Genomic DNA, 17,683 nt, shown 5'->3' on the forward strand with positions numbered 1-17,683 from the left:
ACCTGGGGCCTGTCAGTGCCCAGGGGGACCCAGTGACCAGCCGACTGGCCCTACCCCACCCTGGGAACTGCAGGGGCTGAGACACAGCCCTACCCGGGCCGGCCCATCTGCTGTCCTGGATGGGGTCAACTCAGATGCCACTCTTGGTTGCCAGCCCCAGGGGATGGGGTCTGTCTGAGACCCTTGGCTGCCCCCACCATGGCCTCCCCCTAAAACACTCACCCAGCCACAGGGCTCCATCTGTGTCCAGCTGTGTGGCACCCAGTGGGGAGGAGCCGGTCACGGGGGCCTCGTTGCCCACCTGAAGGGAACCTTCCCTCTGTTCCCTGGGGGTGTGGGTGGGAGGAGGCCATCAGGTGGCTCCAGAGGGCCCCTCCTACCACCTCCAGATCCTGAACCCCACATCCCTTTCACTCGACTCCTAGCAGGTGCCACGCCCTGGGGACCACCACCAAATGTCACCCCTGGAGGCCAGGATGGGGCAGTACTGACCCCCAGGAGAGTACCTGGTGGCCAGGGCAGGGGGGCCTCAAGTGGGTCAAACTTTGCTGGAGAGGATGGCCAGGCTCAGCCCAGAGGAACATGTCCCCAGCCAGCATCTGAGCAGAGTAGGGACTCCCTTGTCAGATCAGGAGTCCCCTGGTCATAGCTGCTGCTCCCACATCCTCTTGTCTCTCCCCCCTTGCTGGCAGTGACCTCACCCCCCACAAACCCCCACCCTAGCCATGAGTGACCAGGCATGCCCTGGCCGGGCAAGTCCAGGCACCGCCCGCCGCTATTCTCAGTGTGTCCTGGGCTCCCTGCTGACCTGTGTGCCCTGACCCGCAACCAGCGGTTGGTGTTGACCGGCACGGTGGAGCGCAGAACCATGGGCTGGGAGCCCAGGTCGTAGGCCAGCTGCAGGCGCCCATCCACAATGGCCAGGGCAACGTAGTCGGCCCGCTCTGTGGCCTTGCCGCTCCACAGCACCAGCCCCTGTGTGGCCTCGGTGCGCAAGCTCAGCTCAAAGTGGTTGCTCTGCAGCGCCTTCTCGCTGGTGGGCAGAGAGCTGGTCAGGGCCTCCCGAGGGTGGCAGGGGATGGGGTCGGGGAGGTGGGAGGGCAGGGGCCACGACTGCAGAGCCACAAAAGGATGATGATGTGACCCAGGGCAGGTAGACGGGCAGACACATGAGCAGAGGCATGGGGGGAGCAGACAGAGGGATAGCTCGGCAGAGAAATAGTCAGAGAGTTGAGAAGACAATGGGCAGACAGCATGGCCAAGGTGTCAATGCTCACCTGGGAGGGGCCCCGGAATCCGGAGCTTCGGGGCTTAGCAGCAGCAAGAGAGGGAGGAAGATGAGCAAGGGACAGACGTGCTGTGGGCAGGGTGGGGAGGGACCCAGCAGGAACCTCCCCACGTCCCCTTTCGGCCGTGGAAGGTGGGAGGAGCAAGCAACCAGGAAGACACACGGGACCCAGGGTGTCGGCTCCACCCACCTCAGAGCCCTGGCAGCAACACGCGTGCAACACACATGTGCAGACAGAGCTGCTGGGCATGGCCCAGGCTGGATGCAGAGCTTAAGAGGTGAAATGTGAGGTAGCGTGGAATGGAGACCAAGGGCTCAGCTGTGTGGGAGAGGCCCCTGGGTGTCCCAGCACACATGGGCATGTGCACACACACACAGGGACACATATGCGCACATTCGACACATGTGCACATGTACACAGAGACACATGCAAGTGCACACATACACACACGCGTGCACACTGTGCTGGTGCCTTGTGTGAGGTGTGTGGCTGCGGGGGTGGATGGGGTGACCGGCCTTCAGCACATGTCCTGGGAAGGGGTGACCTCCCCCTGCAAGCTAGGAAACGGAACTTCGTGCACCACAAAGAGTCCCCCAACCCCTCTCCTCCTCCACTGGGGATGGAAAGTTCAGCCCTTGCCCTCGGTGGGGCTCAGAATGTGCTGCCGAGTGGGAGGAGCAGAGGAGGATGCGATGAGTGTGAAGGTGGAGATGGGCTGTGGTGCTACTTACGCTGGGATCTCATTGGTCAGTTCGCTTGGAAACAAAGAGACAGAGACGGTGAGAAGGAAGGAGGGTGGAGGAGAGGGGAAGCGGGCCTGCCCTTCCTGGCCACAGAGCCAGAGCCAAGGGCGGCTGCCCTACAGGTGCATAGACAGGACCAGACAGACGGCAGAGGGTAGAGGGGGTGCTGGCTCCCCAGCGGTGCATTACCTCTCTGTCACGGCATTGAGGTACTCGATGTAGGTCCGTCCATCAAAGGCCAGTGTGTCCAGGTCCCCTGCTGACTTCTCAATCAGCCCTGAGAAACGGTCGGAGTGAGGGCCGGCCTCGGCAGTGGGGCCTCCTCCCACTAGGCTCAGCTCCGTGCTGGGTGGCACTCACCCTTCTCGCAGTGCAGCCCCGAGAAGCCCCCAGGACACAGGCACACGTAAGAGGCCTCCCGGGGGAGACAGGAGGCCCCGTTGAGGCAAGGGTGGCCTGAGGCCCGGGTACAAGGGTGGTCTGCAAAGGACGAGACATCCACCGCCCGTACCACATGCTCCTGGGTCAGCAGCTGTTGGCCTTTCAAGGAGACCTGGGGGGTGGGGGTGAGAGCCTCTGTCCTTACGGTGACAGCCCCACCCAGGGGCCTACTCAAGGCAGCCCCCACCCCAGCAGGGCAAAGCTCCCTGGAATGGGCCCGTCCTCATGACTCTACCCCCAGGCTGCAGAGAGCCCCACCCCGCCCCACGTACCAGCTGGATGGCGCCATCGAAGCCAGAGGACACGGCAGCTGCCCGGGCCAGCTTGCTGAAGTCAGGGGCCCCCCCCACATAGAGCGGTTCCTTCAGGTTGAGGACCGTGTGCGGCACCTGGGGGCAGGTACTGGGTGAGGGGGCTGTGGAGCCCGCCCCTGGGCAGGACCAGGACACTGAGCCCCAGACCAGGGGCCCCCACCCCAGATGGCCCACCCTCGCCCCAGCCCATCCAGGAGGCAGTTAATCACAGGACAGCCGATGGGGCTTAGTCGAGAGGAACTACTCTAGGTGGAGGCGGAGAAGATGGATGAGCAGGATGAGAGGGAGGCCATACCTTGCGGGATTTCTGACATCCGAAGAGCGGGGTGGGGGTTGCCGAGCAAGGGCCAGAGAGCAGTGGGAGCAGAGAGGAGACAGACAGAGGCCCAGGACAGACGGAGAGAAAACAGTTCAGTGAGAGCTGGCGGGGGTGGGGCTGCCACACCTCGGGAGGAGGAGGGGGGAGGCCCCCGGCTGCACACTCACCGGGGACTCCCCCAGTACACGGGGCCCGTCATCAACTCGCATGGCGCCCTTGCGGCCACTTCGCTCCAGCGAGACTCTGGTCCAGGTGCCCAGGGCCACGGGCTCCTTGCTCCTGGCGAGGAGGGGGCACCATGAGCAGGCTGAGGCCAGCCCACCTACCAGGGGCCCAAGTGACACTGCCACCTGTCCCAGCCTCGTCCCCCACCCCAGGGCCAGGCTAGACCCCACAACCCCCATGCAGGCACACCTGATGACCGCTGCCCCCTTGCCCAGGTCATAGCGGAACTCCAGACGGTGGTCATGCAGCGCCAGTGACACGAAGTCCCCCTTGCCGTCTGTCTTCTGCCCATTGTACAGGAGCAAGCCGCTGGGGCTGCGGGCCAAGAACACCACCTCCAGCGCCATCTTCTCCCTGGGGTCACACGGGGTCAGGTGGGGGCATCTCAATGGCCCCTCGCCCCGCAGGCTGGATGGGAATTGGGGGGCTGCATCTGCCCCGTCTCTCCTACTGACCCAAGGTCCCGATCAAAGGTGTGAAGCCCTTTCAGCTCCAGGTAGGAGAAACCGTGGAAGTCGGCCAGGAAGGGGCGGGGGTTCTCCCGCTCCGAGACTGTGGAGGACAAGAGAGGAGGAGTCACATAGGGTGCTGAGCCCTAACCCCTGGGGTCTCCTGCCGCCCCCCCACTGCTCTCTGAGCCCTGGGCCTAACTCAAGCCCTAACACTAGCTTGAACCCCAACCCTACCCCCACCAGAACCCACACCTGAACACTTGACCCTAACCCCCCGTCCCTGCCCCGTGAGCCTGGTGCCTTACCTGTCTGGCAGAAGGGACCCCCTCGTCCCAGGGGGCACTCGCATTTGGCCTGGCCTTCGGGCAGCACACGGCAGGGGGCTGCCCCATGGCAGGGGTTCGGCTGACAGGGATTCTTCTCCTCAGCACAGGTGGGGCCTGGAGGCAGAGGGGATGGGGTTCCAGGAGGCCTGAGCCCCTGCCCACAGACATATGGCATCCCCCAGACCCCGGCCTAGGCCCCACCCTTACCGAAGTGGCCGGGAGGGCACTGACAGTGGAAGGCGCCGGCTTCCAGAGCCTGGCACGGTGCCCCGCCGAGGCAGGGGCTGGGCAGGCAGGGATGGTCCCCGCACTCGCCCACACCGGAGCTTCGAGTCGCAGCCCCCTGCCAGTCGCTGAGCTCCAGCCGCTGGTTGTTGATGTCCAGCAGGCGAATGCAGCCCCTGAGGCCAAGGCCGACGGAGGTCCGCTCGAGCACCCTGCCACCAGGATGAGGGTCAGGGGTCAGACCAGAGGCATTGTCTCTCACAGCCAGCTGTACTGCTGGCATCCCCCCGTCAGCCAGAGTCAGGGGTCAGGGCTGCTGCTCCCTGTCCCCATCCCCGCTCTTGGTGCTCCCAAGATGGCCAGTCCCACAAACAGGGCTGAATCAGGAGGAGGCTGAGGGTCAGGGCCAGCCCAGCCTCTCCTCCTTGGCGGTCACATGGCAGCCTGGTCCTCAGGGATGCCACCTTAGATACGACAGGACCAAGACGAGGGTCAAGGGTTGAGGTTGAAGTCAGGGTCCCTACCATTACCCACACCCATCCTTCCACCCCTTTGCTACACACAGGGAGCCCCCTGGATGCTGCCCACAAGAGTCAGGGGTCAGGACCAAGGTCAGGGATCCAGGTCACAGCCACCCCACCCGCCTTGATACTCACACAGAAGCCTGGTCCTCTGGGACGCCGCCCACAAAGAGGTCCGTGTCCAGATTGAGGCCGTCAGTACCACTGGGGCTCTGGCCCAAGACAGGGGTCTCACCGTCCACTGAGAGCGTGCCCCGGCGCCAGTGCCGGGACAGCTCCAGGCGATGCCACCGGCCAGGCTCCACAGGCACCGAGCTGGTCAGCACTGCAGGGCCCGAGCCCGTGTCGAACCTTGGGGGGGGGCGGGAGCAGGCAGTCGGGACGGCCAAGAGAGCCAGGACAGCACCAACCTGGTGACCTGCCCCAGCCCTGACCTGCCCTGCCCCCCACCTGAGCTGCACGCGGTCCCCCACCTGAGCTGCACACGGCCCCCCAGCAGTGCCAGCGCCAGGAAGTCCTTGCCCCGGTCATTGCCGTTGTAGAGCAGCAGCCCCTGGGGCTCCAACGCCCTGAACTCCAGGGCCAGGCGCAGTGTGTGGTAGGCGCGCAGGGTAGGGAAGGCCAGGAAGGAGTGGCCCCCGAAGGCTGGTGCGGAGCGGGAGGGGCCCAGCACTACGGAGACAGGAAGGGACCACTGGGGGTGAGGGAGCGGGTCTGTCCCCCTGCTAAACCCCAGCCCTACTCCCACCCCCCCGACTCCCACGTGGCCCCAGGCCCGGCCCCGACCCCCATCCACCTGCCCCCACCCGTGCAGCACCGAAGGCCCCTACCTTTCTCGCAGACGGTGCCCCCCCTGCCCACTGGGCAGCTGCAGGTGAAGTCTCCCCCTGAACCCAGGTCCTGGCAGGTGCCCCCGTGGAAGCAGGGCTGGGAGTCGCAGGGCCTGGGGGGCTGCTGGGAGCCTGGGGACAAAGGCAGGTGTCCAGGCCCACGACGGGGAGCAGAGGTGGGGGGCCGGCGTGTGGGGGTGTGGGCTGTGGTCCTGCTGCTAGGCCTGCTGGTGTGACTGGGGTGGAAGGCCCGGGGGGTCACAGCAGAAGGCAGGCGCGCCACAGTGGTGGCTCTGGCTGTGGCCGCAGCAGGAGTGGCTCCCGTGGTGGCTCCGGTGAAGAACGCAGGAAACCAGTCTGCGGATGGGGGAGCTGTCAGCACCGCAGTGGGTGGGCAGGGGAGGGCTGTGGGGGACAGGCAAGTGTGGCGCAGCAGCCCTGTCGCTCACCCAAGTCCAGGAAGCGCACGTGCTCCTGTAGTGGCCGCCTCACCCCCAGGGAGCGGCGTCTGGACACCTGGATCTGCCGCAGCAGGGCCCGGCCCACATCTGGTGCCCTGAAGGCTGTGGCTGGGGAGGAGGAAACACTGAGCATGGCGGAGGCTGTGCAGTCCACCACTACCTGCCGGGACTGGGGTGGGGGCTCACTGGGGTCAAAGTGCACATCCACAATGGCTCGGACTGAGTTCCCCGGCCCCAGGTCCCGCAGACGGACGCTCCGGAAGTCCTTCTTCACGTCTGAGTTCCGAAAGAGGTCGTCCAGCTGTGGGTGGGGAGAGGGCAAGGGATCTGGGGGGCTGCCAGGCCAGGCTGTTCAGTCTTGCCAGCCCAGCACTTGTCTGGGGCTGTCCTGGGAGGAAGGCCAGTGGCTGGGCAGGGGCTTCCCCGACCCCGTGGGCCCCACACCTACTGCACTCTCGATGCTCCTCGCGGTCTCCCCAAACAGCTCTGACTTGGGGTCAGCCATCTCTGGCGTGTAGAACAGCTCCTGCCCCTCAACGGACTCAAGCTCCAGCACACCCTGGAACGCCTTTGTGGCTGTGGGGGAGGTGGCAGTGAGGCCCCGCCTGGCACCCACCCGGCCTCTGGGCCGGCCTTGGGCATGGGCCCCAGCAGCAAGCCACATGGAGCGCAGGGCAGGTGGCAGTTAGTCAGATGGCCATGAGGTTAGTGGGGACCCGGGGCAGGGCTGGCACCAGTTACCAGGCAGACTCCTCGGAGCGGTGCCCCAGGCCGGCTGCCGATGGGAGAGACAGGTTAGCCACAGGGTTCTGGGCACCCACGTGTGTGCGGAGGCCAAGACCACACATGTGCGTGTGTGTGCTGAATCCCCGAACCACGCACGTGCAAGTGCTCAGACCAGAAGATCACAGACCCAGTGCCCACCTGCTGGACAGGCTGCTGACTGGGAGGATAGACAGCATCCCTGGCCTTGTCCCGGCCACTCCTCACGCTCCACCAGCCCCCGCCCCACTCACCGGGACAGTTGGAGCCCTCTGCGTCCAGCGAGGGCGTCTTGCCATCTGAGCAGCAGCCCAAAGGCGAGTTGTAGCAGGAGGCCCTCTCGACAGGCAGCCCGGGGCTCACAGCACTGCCACCCTCAGGGGGCTCGAGTCCTGGGGAGGTGCAGTCTGAGCCCGGCTCCTGGTGCAGCCCTCCTGGACCCTGCCCCCACCTCCCTGAGCCAAGGCTCACCGCCTGAGCTGGCCCCGCTGGCCTCCAGGTCCCCACTCAGCTCCTCATCGCCGCTCCCATCAGCGCTGCCAGATTCGCCAAAGGCAGACGAGGCGAGGCTGGCTGCTGGGAGGGAAGCTGTGGGGGGCATGGTCAGTACAGGCCTCTCAGTGGTCCTGGGGATGCTGGCAGTGGTCCAAGGTCGTGGTGAGGGTCGAGGGGTGGGCCGGCTGTGGGGAGTGCTGCTGGGAGCCAGGGGGAGGGCGCTGGGGGGCAGCGGCAGCGCCCTGCTGGGGTTAAGCCCCACAGTGGCCACAGACGTGGATGTAGGGCGGGTACCGGGCGTGACGACCTCTGCAGGGAGAGAAGAGTCTGAGCAGGTGGCCAGGGTCAGCTGGTCAGGGCAGGGCCAGGCTTTCCTGGTGAGTTTTGGATCAGCAGGTAGGGCCTCACCCTGGCATGGGCCGAGGCTCTGGATAGAGATGTCCAGGCCCTGGCGGCAGGCAATGGTCCTCAGCTGACACTCGTTGCCATAGGTGACTCCATCTGACCCACAGACCTGGGGTGCAGGGCATAGATGCTGGGGGGAGGCCCCTCCCCACCCCTGCCGCCCTGCACACTCCCCACTCACCACTCCTCACCTTAGTAGCATTGGCCCCCAGACAGGTGGGTGTTGGGCACACACAGTGGGCAGAGCCAGCCTCCTCCACACAGGATGCCCCAAACTCACAGCGTATCTCAGCACAGGTCTCGGGCACTGAGGAGACTAGGGCACAGACGTGGGGGACCCCGCTGGCTCAGGAGGCCCAGCCCCTACCACAGCTCCACCCCCAGCACAGGGAGCCCAGGCTGGCGCCAGGCCTGGCCCTCACCTGTCTCACAGCCAGCAGGGCCCAGGGCGCGGCCGTCTGGACACTGCCCGCACTTGGGTCCAGCTACCCCAGGCTTACAGGAGCACAGCCCGGTCATCTGCTCACAGTCGTCCCGCACGGCCCCCCGGGGGTCACAGCTGCAGGCTGGGGGCGGGGAGGCGGGGCAGGGACCTGAGGTCTGCACCTGGCCTCCCCACTGGCTCTGGAGCCCGGCCCAGCCCCTGCCAGGTGTGGGTCAGGCCAAGGCCTGAGCAGACAAGGGGCACAGTGACAGGGTGACAGGCGGGAGTGCTCGGCTGGGGATCGACTGTGGGTCCTGTCACTCACGGGTACAGCCGCTCCGGCCATCGGTGACAATGCCACGGAAGTTCCAGAAGCCAGGCTCACAGCGGTCACATCTGAGGCCCCCCACGCCCGGGCGGCAGGAGCACTGACCTAGGGCTGGGTCACAGGTGCTACCGTAGGCACCGTGGGGGTTGCACTGGCAAGAGCCTGCAAGGCCAGGACAGGACCAGTCACTGCAGCTGCATGGCTATGCCTGGCTGTGGGTGCGGGCCAGGCTAGGGTACTCACTGGGGCAGCCAGCCAGGCCCACGCCTCGGGCAGCAGTGATGTTGTCCTGGCAGCAGCCGTAGGGAGTCTGGGCGCAGTGTGGGGGCACTGCAGGGGGTAGGGGAGCCAAGGTGGGGCCTGTGGGGAGGCGGGGCAGGGGTTCAGACACCACACATTGCTGGATGCCCCTCTGGGCCCAGCCACTCTGCCCAGCCTCCCTGGCCACCACTGTTCAGCCCTCCTGAAGCCAACTCCCACAGGGGTCTGGGAACCTGGAGCTCGGGTCACATGAGTATCCCATACCACACACAAGGACACATCTGTACACACAGGACCAGGACACACAGAACACCCAAAGATCATGGACACACAGCTCCCCGCACACATGTACAACCAGAACCACACATGCTCAGCTTAGTGTCTGCAAACTGGCAGACACATGTTCAGACACACGTACACACATCCAATCACGTTCCTCCATTCACACCCTGTGAGACACACACGTGCATGCATATACAAGCGTACACACACGAGCACCTATGCACATATAAAATTTCTTAAAACTTGAAGTGTGACATTTACTGGGTCACCATCAATCTCTCCACATGAGAGAGAAAGTGCCCTGGGTGTGGGCCTCACCAACTCTGCTGCCTCCCTGCACCAAACACAGACTAGTGTGGCACACAGCAGGTATGCACTTGTTGACTGACAGGCACACGTGTCCACACTGCAGCTGCACAAATACGGATATGCGCCAACACAGCACACATAAGACACAACACACGTGTCCATACATGCCTGCGACAACACACATGCAAAACCCATGAAGAGGATAGGCATGCTTACACACCTCACACCTGTGCACACACACCTGTGGACATGCACATACAGGGAACACAGAGGCTGTTGTGCACATGCACAAGCATGCACGCACTGCACCTGTACCAGGCGCACCCGCACGCCTGCTCACCTTGGCAGGCCCCCTGGGCTGCGACGTACAGTTCTCGCCCCGACTCACACCTGGCCTTCTTCAGCTCACACTCGCTACCATAGGTGACCCCATCCGAGCCGCAGACCTGGAGGAGGGGTGTCAGTGTGGACGGCTGCGGCCCCTTCCTCACTGCCCACCTGGAGCTGGGGGGGTCGGGGGGGCGGCCTCACTGGGCTCCTCAGGACGCTCTGACAGCTGAAGTCGCAGACGCATAGCCCGTCTTCCGAGTCCTCGTCCCAGATGCCACCGCGCCCCCGGCACAGTTCTTGCTCACACTCCCCGTCCTCTCCGGAGCCAGAGCCTCCTGAGCCGCACTCGGCTGCAGGGAGGAAGCTGGGTCACCCATGGGGGTCCTGTCGAGGCTGCGACCAGCAGACCACACCAGCTGGCCCCCAGCCTACCCTGCTCACAGGGCCCTGCCCGGGCCTCCTCGATTTGTGTCTGCTGCCGGCAGGCAGCCTCGCGAAGCTCGCAGGTGCTGCCATAGGTGACACCGTCACTGCCGCACACAGGTCCGGGCACGGGGCGCTCACACCGGGGACACACACACTGCCCCGCCAGGCACACTGCCCCGAAGGTGCACAGTGTGTCTCCGCAGGTCTCTGCAGAGGACAGAGCCGGGGGGGGGGGTGGGTAGGGAGGGGTCAGTGGACCCCAGTTGGGGAGGCATGGGACCACAGCCCTCCCCAGCCCTGCAGCCCTGCTCACGGCAGTGTCCAGCCGAGGCCACGTGCAAGCTGATCTGGTGTGTGCAGGCGTGGACGTGCAGCTCACACTCGCTGGCATATGTGTGCCCGTCAGAGCCGCACACGGGCTGAGCATAGGCCACACACTCAGAGGGGCACACGCAGCGCCCAGTCTCAGCCTCACACAGGGCTCCAAAGCGACACTGCCCACAGCGGTCTGGGGAGGAGGCTCCGTCACCATGGCGACCGGCACCACCCCCCAGCAAGACCCACTGCCCACCACTGACCACAGGGTCCTCTGCGAGCCACTCGGATCTCCTGCCCAAGGGTGCAGGCTGTGGCCTCCAGCTCGCACGTGCTGCCATAGGTGATGCCGTCGCTGCCACATACGGGATCATAGATGCCCGGACACGCCTGTGGGCACACGCACTCGGCTTCCCCGTTCTTCACAGCACACGTTGCCCCAAACGAGCACTGCACCCCGAGGCATGGGGACGGACGCTGGTCTGGGGGGACATGGGCGTCAATGGCCCTGCCTGCTCCTCTGGGCTTATGCACAAAGCCCCCAGTCCATGCAGCAGACCCTCTCCCAGGGTGGGCATGGCGAGGAAGAGCGGACGGGGAGAAGGGCCGATGCACAGAACACAGCAGAGAAAGGGACAGACACGACAGACGTGCACAGGGACAGACCCAAACGGCCCAGCGCCCCACACCAGTGTGGGCAGACTGCCCCCAAGACATGGGAGCTTCCTGTCGGCCCCCTGAGCACCAGCAGCCCGGGACACCCATGCATGCGTGGGGGGCTCTCTCTCCATGTGGGAAGGAGCCTACAACCCAGAGTCACACCCAGGGCCACACGGGGGAGGAGGTGTCTGTCCACTTGCTCTGAGGACCACAAGGCCAGGCAGCAGCGAGCCACCCCCCCCTGCCGCGCCAGGGGCAGACCTCGGGCTGCGGGCTCCTGGCGGCAGGCGCGGTACCTCATCCTGCCAGCAGGTCAGGCTGGAAGACACAAGAGGCGGAGCCGAGAGGGAAGGAAGGACAGAGAAGAGGAGACAGACAGACGCAGAGACCAGAAAGATGGACAGACCAACTGAGGGAGACAGAGCTGGAGGCGGGCAGAGCCTCAGCAGCCACAGCCCAGGCAGGACACCCTGCCTCTGCCCTCCGCTGGCCCCTCAGAGCGCAGTGAGACTCTGCCTCTAAGGGCTGCATGTGTCCCAAGAGTGAGGGACCCAGAGGACCAGAGGGCTGCAGGGGCAGCTCGGCCACACACAGGGACCAGGGGGCCTGCACGAGGACCCCAGCCTGCACCCACCTGCCCCAGGAGCTCCAGGTGCCCTCTGATGTTTCCCCTGTCCCAGAGCCTGGTGGCAGACAATAGCCCTGCCAGGCCTCCCAGAGGAACCAGCCCTGCCCACGGGCCCAGGAGGAGCATGACTCGGGATGGAGATGGCGTGTGATGGCGGGGGCAGAGACCGACACAGGGCAAGCCCCTCCCAGCATGGACTGTCCATGGCGCTCACCACACGGTCCTGGGTGCTTGGTGGGGATGGTGCGCTGCTGCCGACACTCGGCCTGCTGGCGCCAGCAGTCATTGTCATACGTGTGCCCATCGTGCGCGCACACAGGTCTGTAGGCTCCGTCACAGACAACGCGGTCACAAGAGCAGCGGGGACGGCCTCGGCGGGATAGGCACACAGCGTTGAACCTGCAGGTGTCTGGGCACTGGTCTGCGGGTGCCAAGGAGATCAGAGAGACCAGGGTGCCCACCAGATCCCACCGTGGGACATGCAGGGGAGCCATGGGCACAAGAGGTGGAGAGGGGACATGCAGGCCTGCAGGAGAGGTGGACACGGGCAGGATGGAGTCAGGGGGTGGCAGGGCGGGGCTTTCCCCAGGAGCCGCCCACCTCGAGGCTGGCACTGGCCAGAGCGCACTTTCTGCAGGAGGAGGCCGCGGGCAGCCCCAGTGCGGCCCATGACACAGTCACTGTCGTAGGTGACCCCATCATCCCCACACACAGGGGCCTGCCGGGGAGGGCAACTCTCCGGACGCAGGAGCATCTCAGGGCGCCGTGTGCGTGGGTTCACGCGGCAAACGCGGCTCAGGTCGTCGAGGGCACCCTGGCAGGGGTCTGGGGGCGGGAGGGCAGAGGTCAGGGCGCTGTCGCCTGCGCACGGGCACGCACAGGTCATACGTGCGCAGAGGCAGCGCTCACCACAAGGGCCGTCGAACTTCTTGAAGATGTTCTTCTGGCGGGCACAGGCGCTGCGCAGGAGCTGGCACTCGCTGGGGTAGTCGATGCCATCACTGCCGCACACAGGACCCTGGGGGGCCCCCTGGCATGTAGTGGGGCACAGGCACGTGGCCATTTGTCCGTCGGCCGAGCGTGCACAGGTGCTGCCGAAGCTGCAGGTCACGTTGGAGCAGGGGTCTTGGGACCCTGTGGGGGACGGGGGTAGGGTCATGCTGGCCAGCAGCCCCAGCCAGCCGCCCCGCCCCCTGCAACACACCCTGCCCCCCCGCCGGTGCCCCGCTCACTCGCCCGCCCGCTCGCCGCACCCACCACAGGGCCCCCGGCTGAGCAGGCGGATGCGGCGCTGCTGGCTGCACTGTGCCCGTTGCAGCTCGCACTCGTTGCTGTAGGTGGAGGCATCTGAGCCGCACACGGGCGCCACCACTGAGGGGCAGGCGCTCTTCTTGCACACGCAGGAGGCTCGGCCTGGACCCTCTGCACTGGGCTCGCACACGGCGCCGAAGCCACACAGCATTCCTCGGCAGGCTGGGGATGCAATGGGAGGAGGGAGGTCAGATCCCCACCCTGCCGCTGCCCGCCCCGGTCATCTGTCCTCACGGCCCAGCGTCCACACACCCACCGAGGCCGTGCAATGCACACAGTTCATTCATGGACCCCCATGGACACATTCACCCACGCACGTGCGTCCGCACATGTTCACGCTCGCGCTCACAGAACATGTATGTGCCCATCACGGCCATGGGCACACACGCCTGTGCACGTTCACAGGGCCTGGCCCTGCCCCCAAGCCCCACCCACTACAGAGCTCCCCCATCACCTTGGCTCCTCTCAAGGGAGAACCCTCTCTGCCCTCCCCACGCCCGACAACCTGGAGGGGCATCTCCCGGACCCCCATCAGCACCATGCCGGTCAAGCCCCTGCTCCTGGCCCATCTCACGGGGAACCCCCCACATAGTGGCGGAAACAAGTAGCCCTGGAGCCAGTGCTCTCAGAGGCCACCTGCCCTCTCCCCACCTGGTAACAAAGCCCTCATCTGACTGGGGACCCACCTCTCAGAGCCCTGGTCCCATCCTGGGAGCTGCTCCAGAGGCCACCACCACCCCGACCCAGCTACCTCCCCATGGACCAGCTCCCCGTCTTTCCTGGACAACCTGAGGTCACACAGCTACAGGAGGAGTGTCAGGCCACATGCTCCACCCAGGGGGCGCCTCAAATCGCCCTGCCCCAGGCTCCCTCCAGGGCCTTCTTCCCAGAGCTTCCGGCCCCTGCTTCTCTGGAGGCCACCCCTCCCCTCGGCCTATCCCCCTGTAGGATCTGCCTCTGCAGTCCCTTCTCTGCCCACCCCCACCTTCCACGCCCCACAGCCCACCTCCCCAGGTCCACACTCTGCTGTGGGTCTCAGCATAGCCCTCCCACCATCCCTAGCCGCAAGCTGACTGGGCATCTCTTCCTGGGGCCCCTCGGACAACCCCACGGCTCGTCCTCCCCCACTAGTCCTCCCCCCACCCCACGCCTCCTCCTCGTCCTGCTGCCCCACCTCACACTGAACAGTGGCCTCCTCAGGGGGGCCAGGCACGAGGGCTCTGCAGACCTGTTGCTTTTTTCTTCAAACATTTTAGTTCCTCATGTTGTAGCTGAGAGGTGCTCTGTGCTGAGCATGTATCCAATTACTGAACCTCTACGGCAGCCCAGGGAGTGGCCACTCCTGACCCCCTCTGGTGTGGCACCACGTCCCCAAGTGCAGGAATGAAGGAGGCCTGGACATTTAAACCCAGAGCCCGTAGGGGGCAGGCTGCTTCCTCAGGACTCCCACCCAGGATTGCACACCCACGGGTGGGGCGGGTCCATTAGGGCTGCAGCTGTCTGATCTAATAAATGTTTAATTGGGTCCAATTATCATGAATAAGTTATGGAGGGAGGGGCAGCTCCACCCCATCACCTCCCAGCAAGCTCAGGAAGTAGGGCTGGAGGAAGCACCTTCAACTCCCAGGGCTAAGGAGGGCTGGCTGCCATTGCCACGACAACAGACCACCCCAGGCCCCTGCTGTCTGTCTGGGAGTCCCTGCCCCACCCCACACAGGCTGACGGAACAGGGGCCTGAGCAAGGGTGGGGCCAGTATGGATACCCCAGCCTCACGTCCCTAACCCACCAATGCTCCTGCCAACACCCCCAGATCCTGGAGCTAGGCTGCCCCCAACGCTGCATCTATCTCCTGTGAATGGGGACAACAGAACCCACAAACAGGGTGGTTGTGAGGCTAAATGGGCCAAAATCTGCAAAGGCTTGGATGGTGTGCAGCATGGGCTCTACGTGGAGGGTCAGCTCCCACGGTAACTACGGTAATACACCGTCACTAAAGCGGCTCAACCAGCCTCAAGCCGGTCCTGCTTCACACTTTCCATCTCCCTCTCTCTCCCCCTCAGTGCTTCCTCACCACCCAAGGCCCTCGAGACCCCCAGGCCAAATCCATGGGCACTTGCTGAGGGCACTTGCTGATGTCTGGCTGGCTGCTCTATTTGGCTTCAACTGGACCTGCTGACCAAGGTCTCTCCCAGGATCCTGACCCCGTGGCCAAGGACCTGGTCACACTGCACTTCAGGCTTCTCAGCCAGCTGCTGTGTCTGTGCCCTTGGGCTCAGGCCTCTCTCTCCCTCTGGTCACCTCGGCCCAGCCAGACCCCTCCCAAGGTCCCAACCCTTTAGCCAAGGATACCTACTCCTGGACGGCCAGCATGTTCCTCACCCACCAAGACCTGCACCCTCCCTCCACAGCCCAGGGTTCTGCTTGTCCCTCTGAGACAGGAACCTGGAGAGGAAAGTGATGGTGATGATGACAATAACTTGTGCTGAGCGAGGCTGGGGCACTGGATCGCGTGCATGAGAATGAACTGGAAGGCGAGGGGCAGGGGACCAGGGATACCTCAGGGACAGGGTCCCTGGAACCAGCTACTAGGCTGGAGGTGGCCAAGGGCAGACAGGGGCCAGGGCGCCCTTGGGGGGCCATCAAGCTGAGGCCTCAGCACTGACCCCCAAGTCAGCTGGGCAGGTCCAGGTCCCAGCCCTCCCACTTCCCACCATTCTGTGGAGCCTGCTCCCTGCTTGCTTTGGGTGGTAGTTCCTGAGGAGCAGTCTCCCGGCTCCCAGGGCAGCTGTGGCATTTGGTGACACAATGTGGGCAAAGCCGAGGTTTGGAGCATACAGTGCTCGTCCGCCGTCCTGGCTGAAACGGTTCCTCCTCCCTAGGCCCACGATCTGGCTGTCAGGTCAGGTGCAGGCTGCTCCCACACACCCCTCTTGATTCCCGCTTCACAAGCGCCCGTTTACAAGTCTGCTCCCCCACAGGACCAGGGGACCGTTGAGGCTCAAGAGGAGTTTCTTGACTGGACATAAAACGTACACAAGCACGGAGACCACGTGCACAGACAGGTACGCTTCCACACGTACACGCGCACATGCGTGCAGGCACAGCTCATCATAATACCACATCCTGTGCGCTAGGCGCCACTCGGCCTCACCTGTTAGCCATGCAAACTGATCACCATGCAAGCGTTCCCTCGCGAACACAGGTGGAGCACCTAGCACCCATGAGCCGCCCGCCCTCACAGGCCACTTCTGGGCCCTGCCAAGCCTGCCCCAGCGCCGACTCCTGCAGGAGCCTCTCTGGCCACACAGTTTCCCTCGAGCAGTCTTGCGCCCTGCAGCCCAAGGCCCCTCACAATGTGCGATGTTGGAGGCGGCAGGCTTTTTATAGCCTCCGGTTGGAATGGGTATATTTAACTCCCCTCCTGGTCTCGGTGGGCTGGGGAACAGAGCAGATGCCCTGAGCTCTGCCTGTAGCCACAAATAGGCAGTGTGTGCGCCTGGGAGGAATGACGACGGCCGTGGCGTGTAGCTGTCCCCAAGTGTGCAATGGGATCAGAGTGTGGGTATGGGGCCCACGTGTGCCGCTGTGGGGAGGGCCAGTGTGTGTGTAAAGGAAGGGAGACTCACAGGCTTCTGAGCTCCAGGAGAGGAGAACATTGGGAGGAGGTGTCCTCCCACCGAGCCTGATCTTTAAATCCAGATGACGATGGGAAACTCAGTCCCAGGCCCGAGATCCCAGCCCAGTGCAGACCTCCCTCCTCCCACGGCCTGTCCCATGTAGGGACATGCTCTGTATGTGACTTTCGAGAACCTGAGCAGGCACCGCCCAGTAGGGGGCCCAGGTGCTTGAGAAAACCTGCCCCCCAGAGGACCCCAGGCTGCCCCTCGCCCTGGGCCTCCTGCGGCAGCGCTCACAGCTTCCTCTGCTCCCCTCTCACATCAGCTTAATCACAGTGGCCCACATGCCAGCAGGCCACACAGGAAGGCCAGGCCCCAGCCCACAAAGCAGGTCAAGAAGGCCAGCCGCAGCCTGCTAAGCCTCAGAGACAGGCCCTCCAATCCCCCCAGACAGCTGTCATTGGTCCTGCTGACATCCTCCCCCTGTGCTCCTAGTCCCCTAGACTCTGCACAAATTGTCTGACCCATCTCACAACCTGTGGGCTCCAGGACTTATTCCCAATTTCTCGGCCAAGGAAGCCGAGGCCCAGACAAGTTAGAGCCAAACTTGCGTGCGATAGCCGGCGGCCAAGACATGGCCAGGCGCAGGGACTCCAGACCCCAGCTCCCTCTGCTGTCCATCACTGTGGACTCCCCAGGAAGAACCTAGGCTCCCTCGTCCAGCCTCCTCCCCGCTCCAGCCACACCTGCCACGTCTGGTGTGCACACACCAAGAATAGCCCCCAACCCCCGAGAGTGCCACTGCCCCTCCAGGCACAGACTCCCAAGCTCAGACTGTCACCAGCTGAGGCCCCCACTCACCATCCGGAGGCGTTGGGGGCGCTGGTGTAAAGTGGGTCCCAGGTTTGTCTAGAACAAAACAAATCTCCATGTTAGGCCCCCTGAGAAGATCCTTCCATACCTTGTCCCTCTGCCCAGCCCGG

General features: G+C 64.5%; 1 protein-coding gene across 9 annotated transcripts in view; it reads right to left on the reverse strand.

Annotated features, from left to right (window-relative positions):
• Positions 1-17,683, reverse strand: part of AGRN (agrin) — a 34,251-nt gene that overhangs the window by 1,473 nt on the left and 15,095 nt on the right. Inside the window, exons 3-38 of one of the 9 annotated variants that reach the window (XM_070511374.1) lie at positions 17,562-17,609; positions 13,029-13,244; positions 12,681-12,905; positions 12,372-12,596; positions 11,986-12,192; positions 10,747-10,965; positions 10,482-10,676; positions 10,175-10,375; positions 9,944-10,092; positions 9,753-9,858; positions 8,804-8,920; positions 8,558-8,722; positions 8,231-8,374; positions 8,000-8,124; positions 7,812-7,917; positions 7,380-7,730; positions 7,163-7,300; positions 6,595-6,722; positions 6,333-6,447; positions 6,135-6,254; positions 5,686-6,042; positions 5,329-5,527; positions 4,991-5,206; positions 4,317-4,546; positions 4,089-4,223; positions 3,787-3,883; positions 3,521-3,685; positions 3,274-3,385; positions 3,083-3,094; positions 2,746-2,862; positions 2,393-2,585; positions 2,222-2,309; positions 2,021-2,044; positions 1,278-1,310; positions 809-1,033; positions 223-326 (exon numbers count right to left, since the gene is read on the reverse strand). In XM_070511374.1, coding sequence (XP_070367475.1) covers positions 223-326; positions 809-1,033; positions 1,278-1,310; positions 2,021-2,044; positions 2,222-2,309; positions 2,393-2,585; positions 2,746-2,862; positions 3,083-3,094; positions 3,274-3,385; positions 3,521-3,685; positions 3,787-3,883; positions 4,089-4,223; positions 4,317-4,546; positions 4,991-5,206; positions 5,329-5,527; positions 5,686-6,042; positions 6,135-6,254; positions 6,333-6,447; positions 6,595-6,722; positions 7,163-7,300; positions 7,380-7,730; positions 7,812-7,917; positions 8,000-8,124; positions 8,231-8,374; positions 8,558-8,722; positions 8,804-8,920; positions 9,753-9,858; positions 9,944-10,092; positions 10,175-10,375; positions 10,482-10,676; positions 10,747-10,965; positions 11,986-12,192; positions 12,372-12,596; positions 12,681-12,905; positions 13,029-13,244; positions 17,562-17,609 — 5,607 coding nt within the window. The remainder of the gene's footprint in view (positions 1-222; positions 327-808; positions 1,034-1,277; positions 1,311-2,020; positions 2,045-2,221; positions 2,310-2,392; positions 2,586-2,745; positions 2,863-3,082; positions 3,095-3,273; positions 3,386-3,520; positions 3,686-3,786; positions 3,884-4,088; positions 4,224-4,316; positions 4,547-4,990; positions 5,207-5,328; positions 5,528-5,685; positions 6,043-6,134; positions 6,255-6,332; positions 6,448-6,594; positions 6,723-7,162; positions 7,301-7,379; positions 7,731-7,811; positions 7,918-7,999; positions 8,125-8,230; positions 8,375-8,557; positions 8,723-8,803; positions 8,921-9,752; positions 9,859-9,943; positions 10,093-10,174; positions 10,376-10,481; positions 10,677-10,746; positions 10,966-11,985; positions 12,193-12,371; positions 12,597-12,680; positions 12,906-13,028; positions 13,245-17,561; positions 17,610-17,683) is intronic. The other 8 variants (XM_044769391.2, XM_070511368.1, XM_070511375.1 and 5 more) reach the window with 8 other exon arrangements.

Source organism: Equus asinus, chromosome 5 (genome assembly GCF_041296235.1).
Source record: "Equus asinus isolate D_3611 breed Donkey chromosome 5, EquAss-T2T_v2, whole genome shotgun sequence".
NCBI lineage: Eukaryota > Metazoa > Chordata > Mammalia > Perissodactyla > Equidae > Equus > Equus asinus.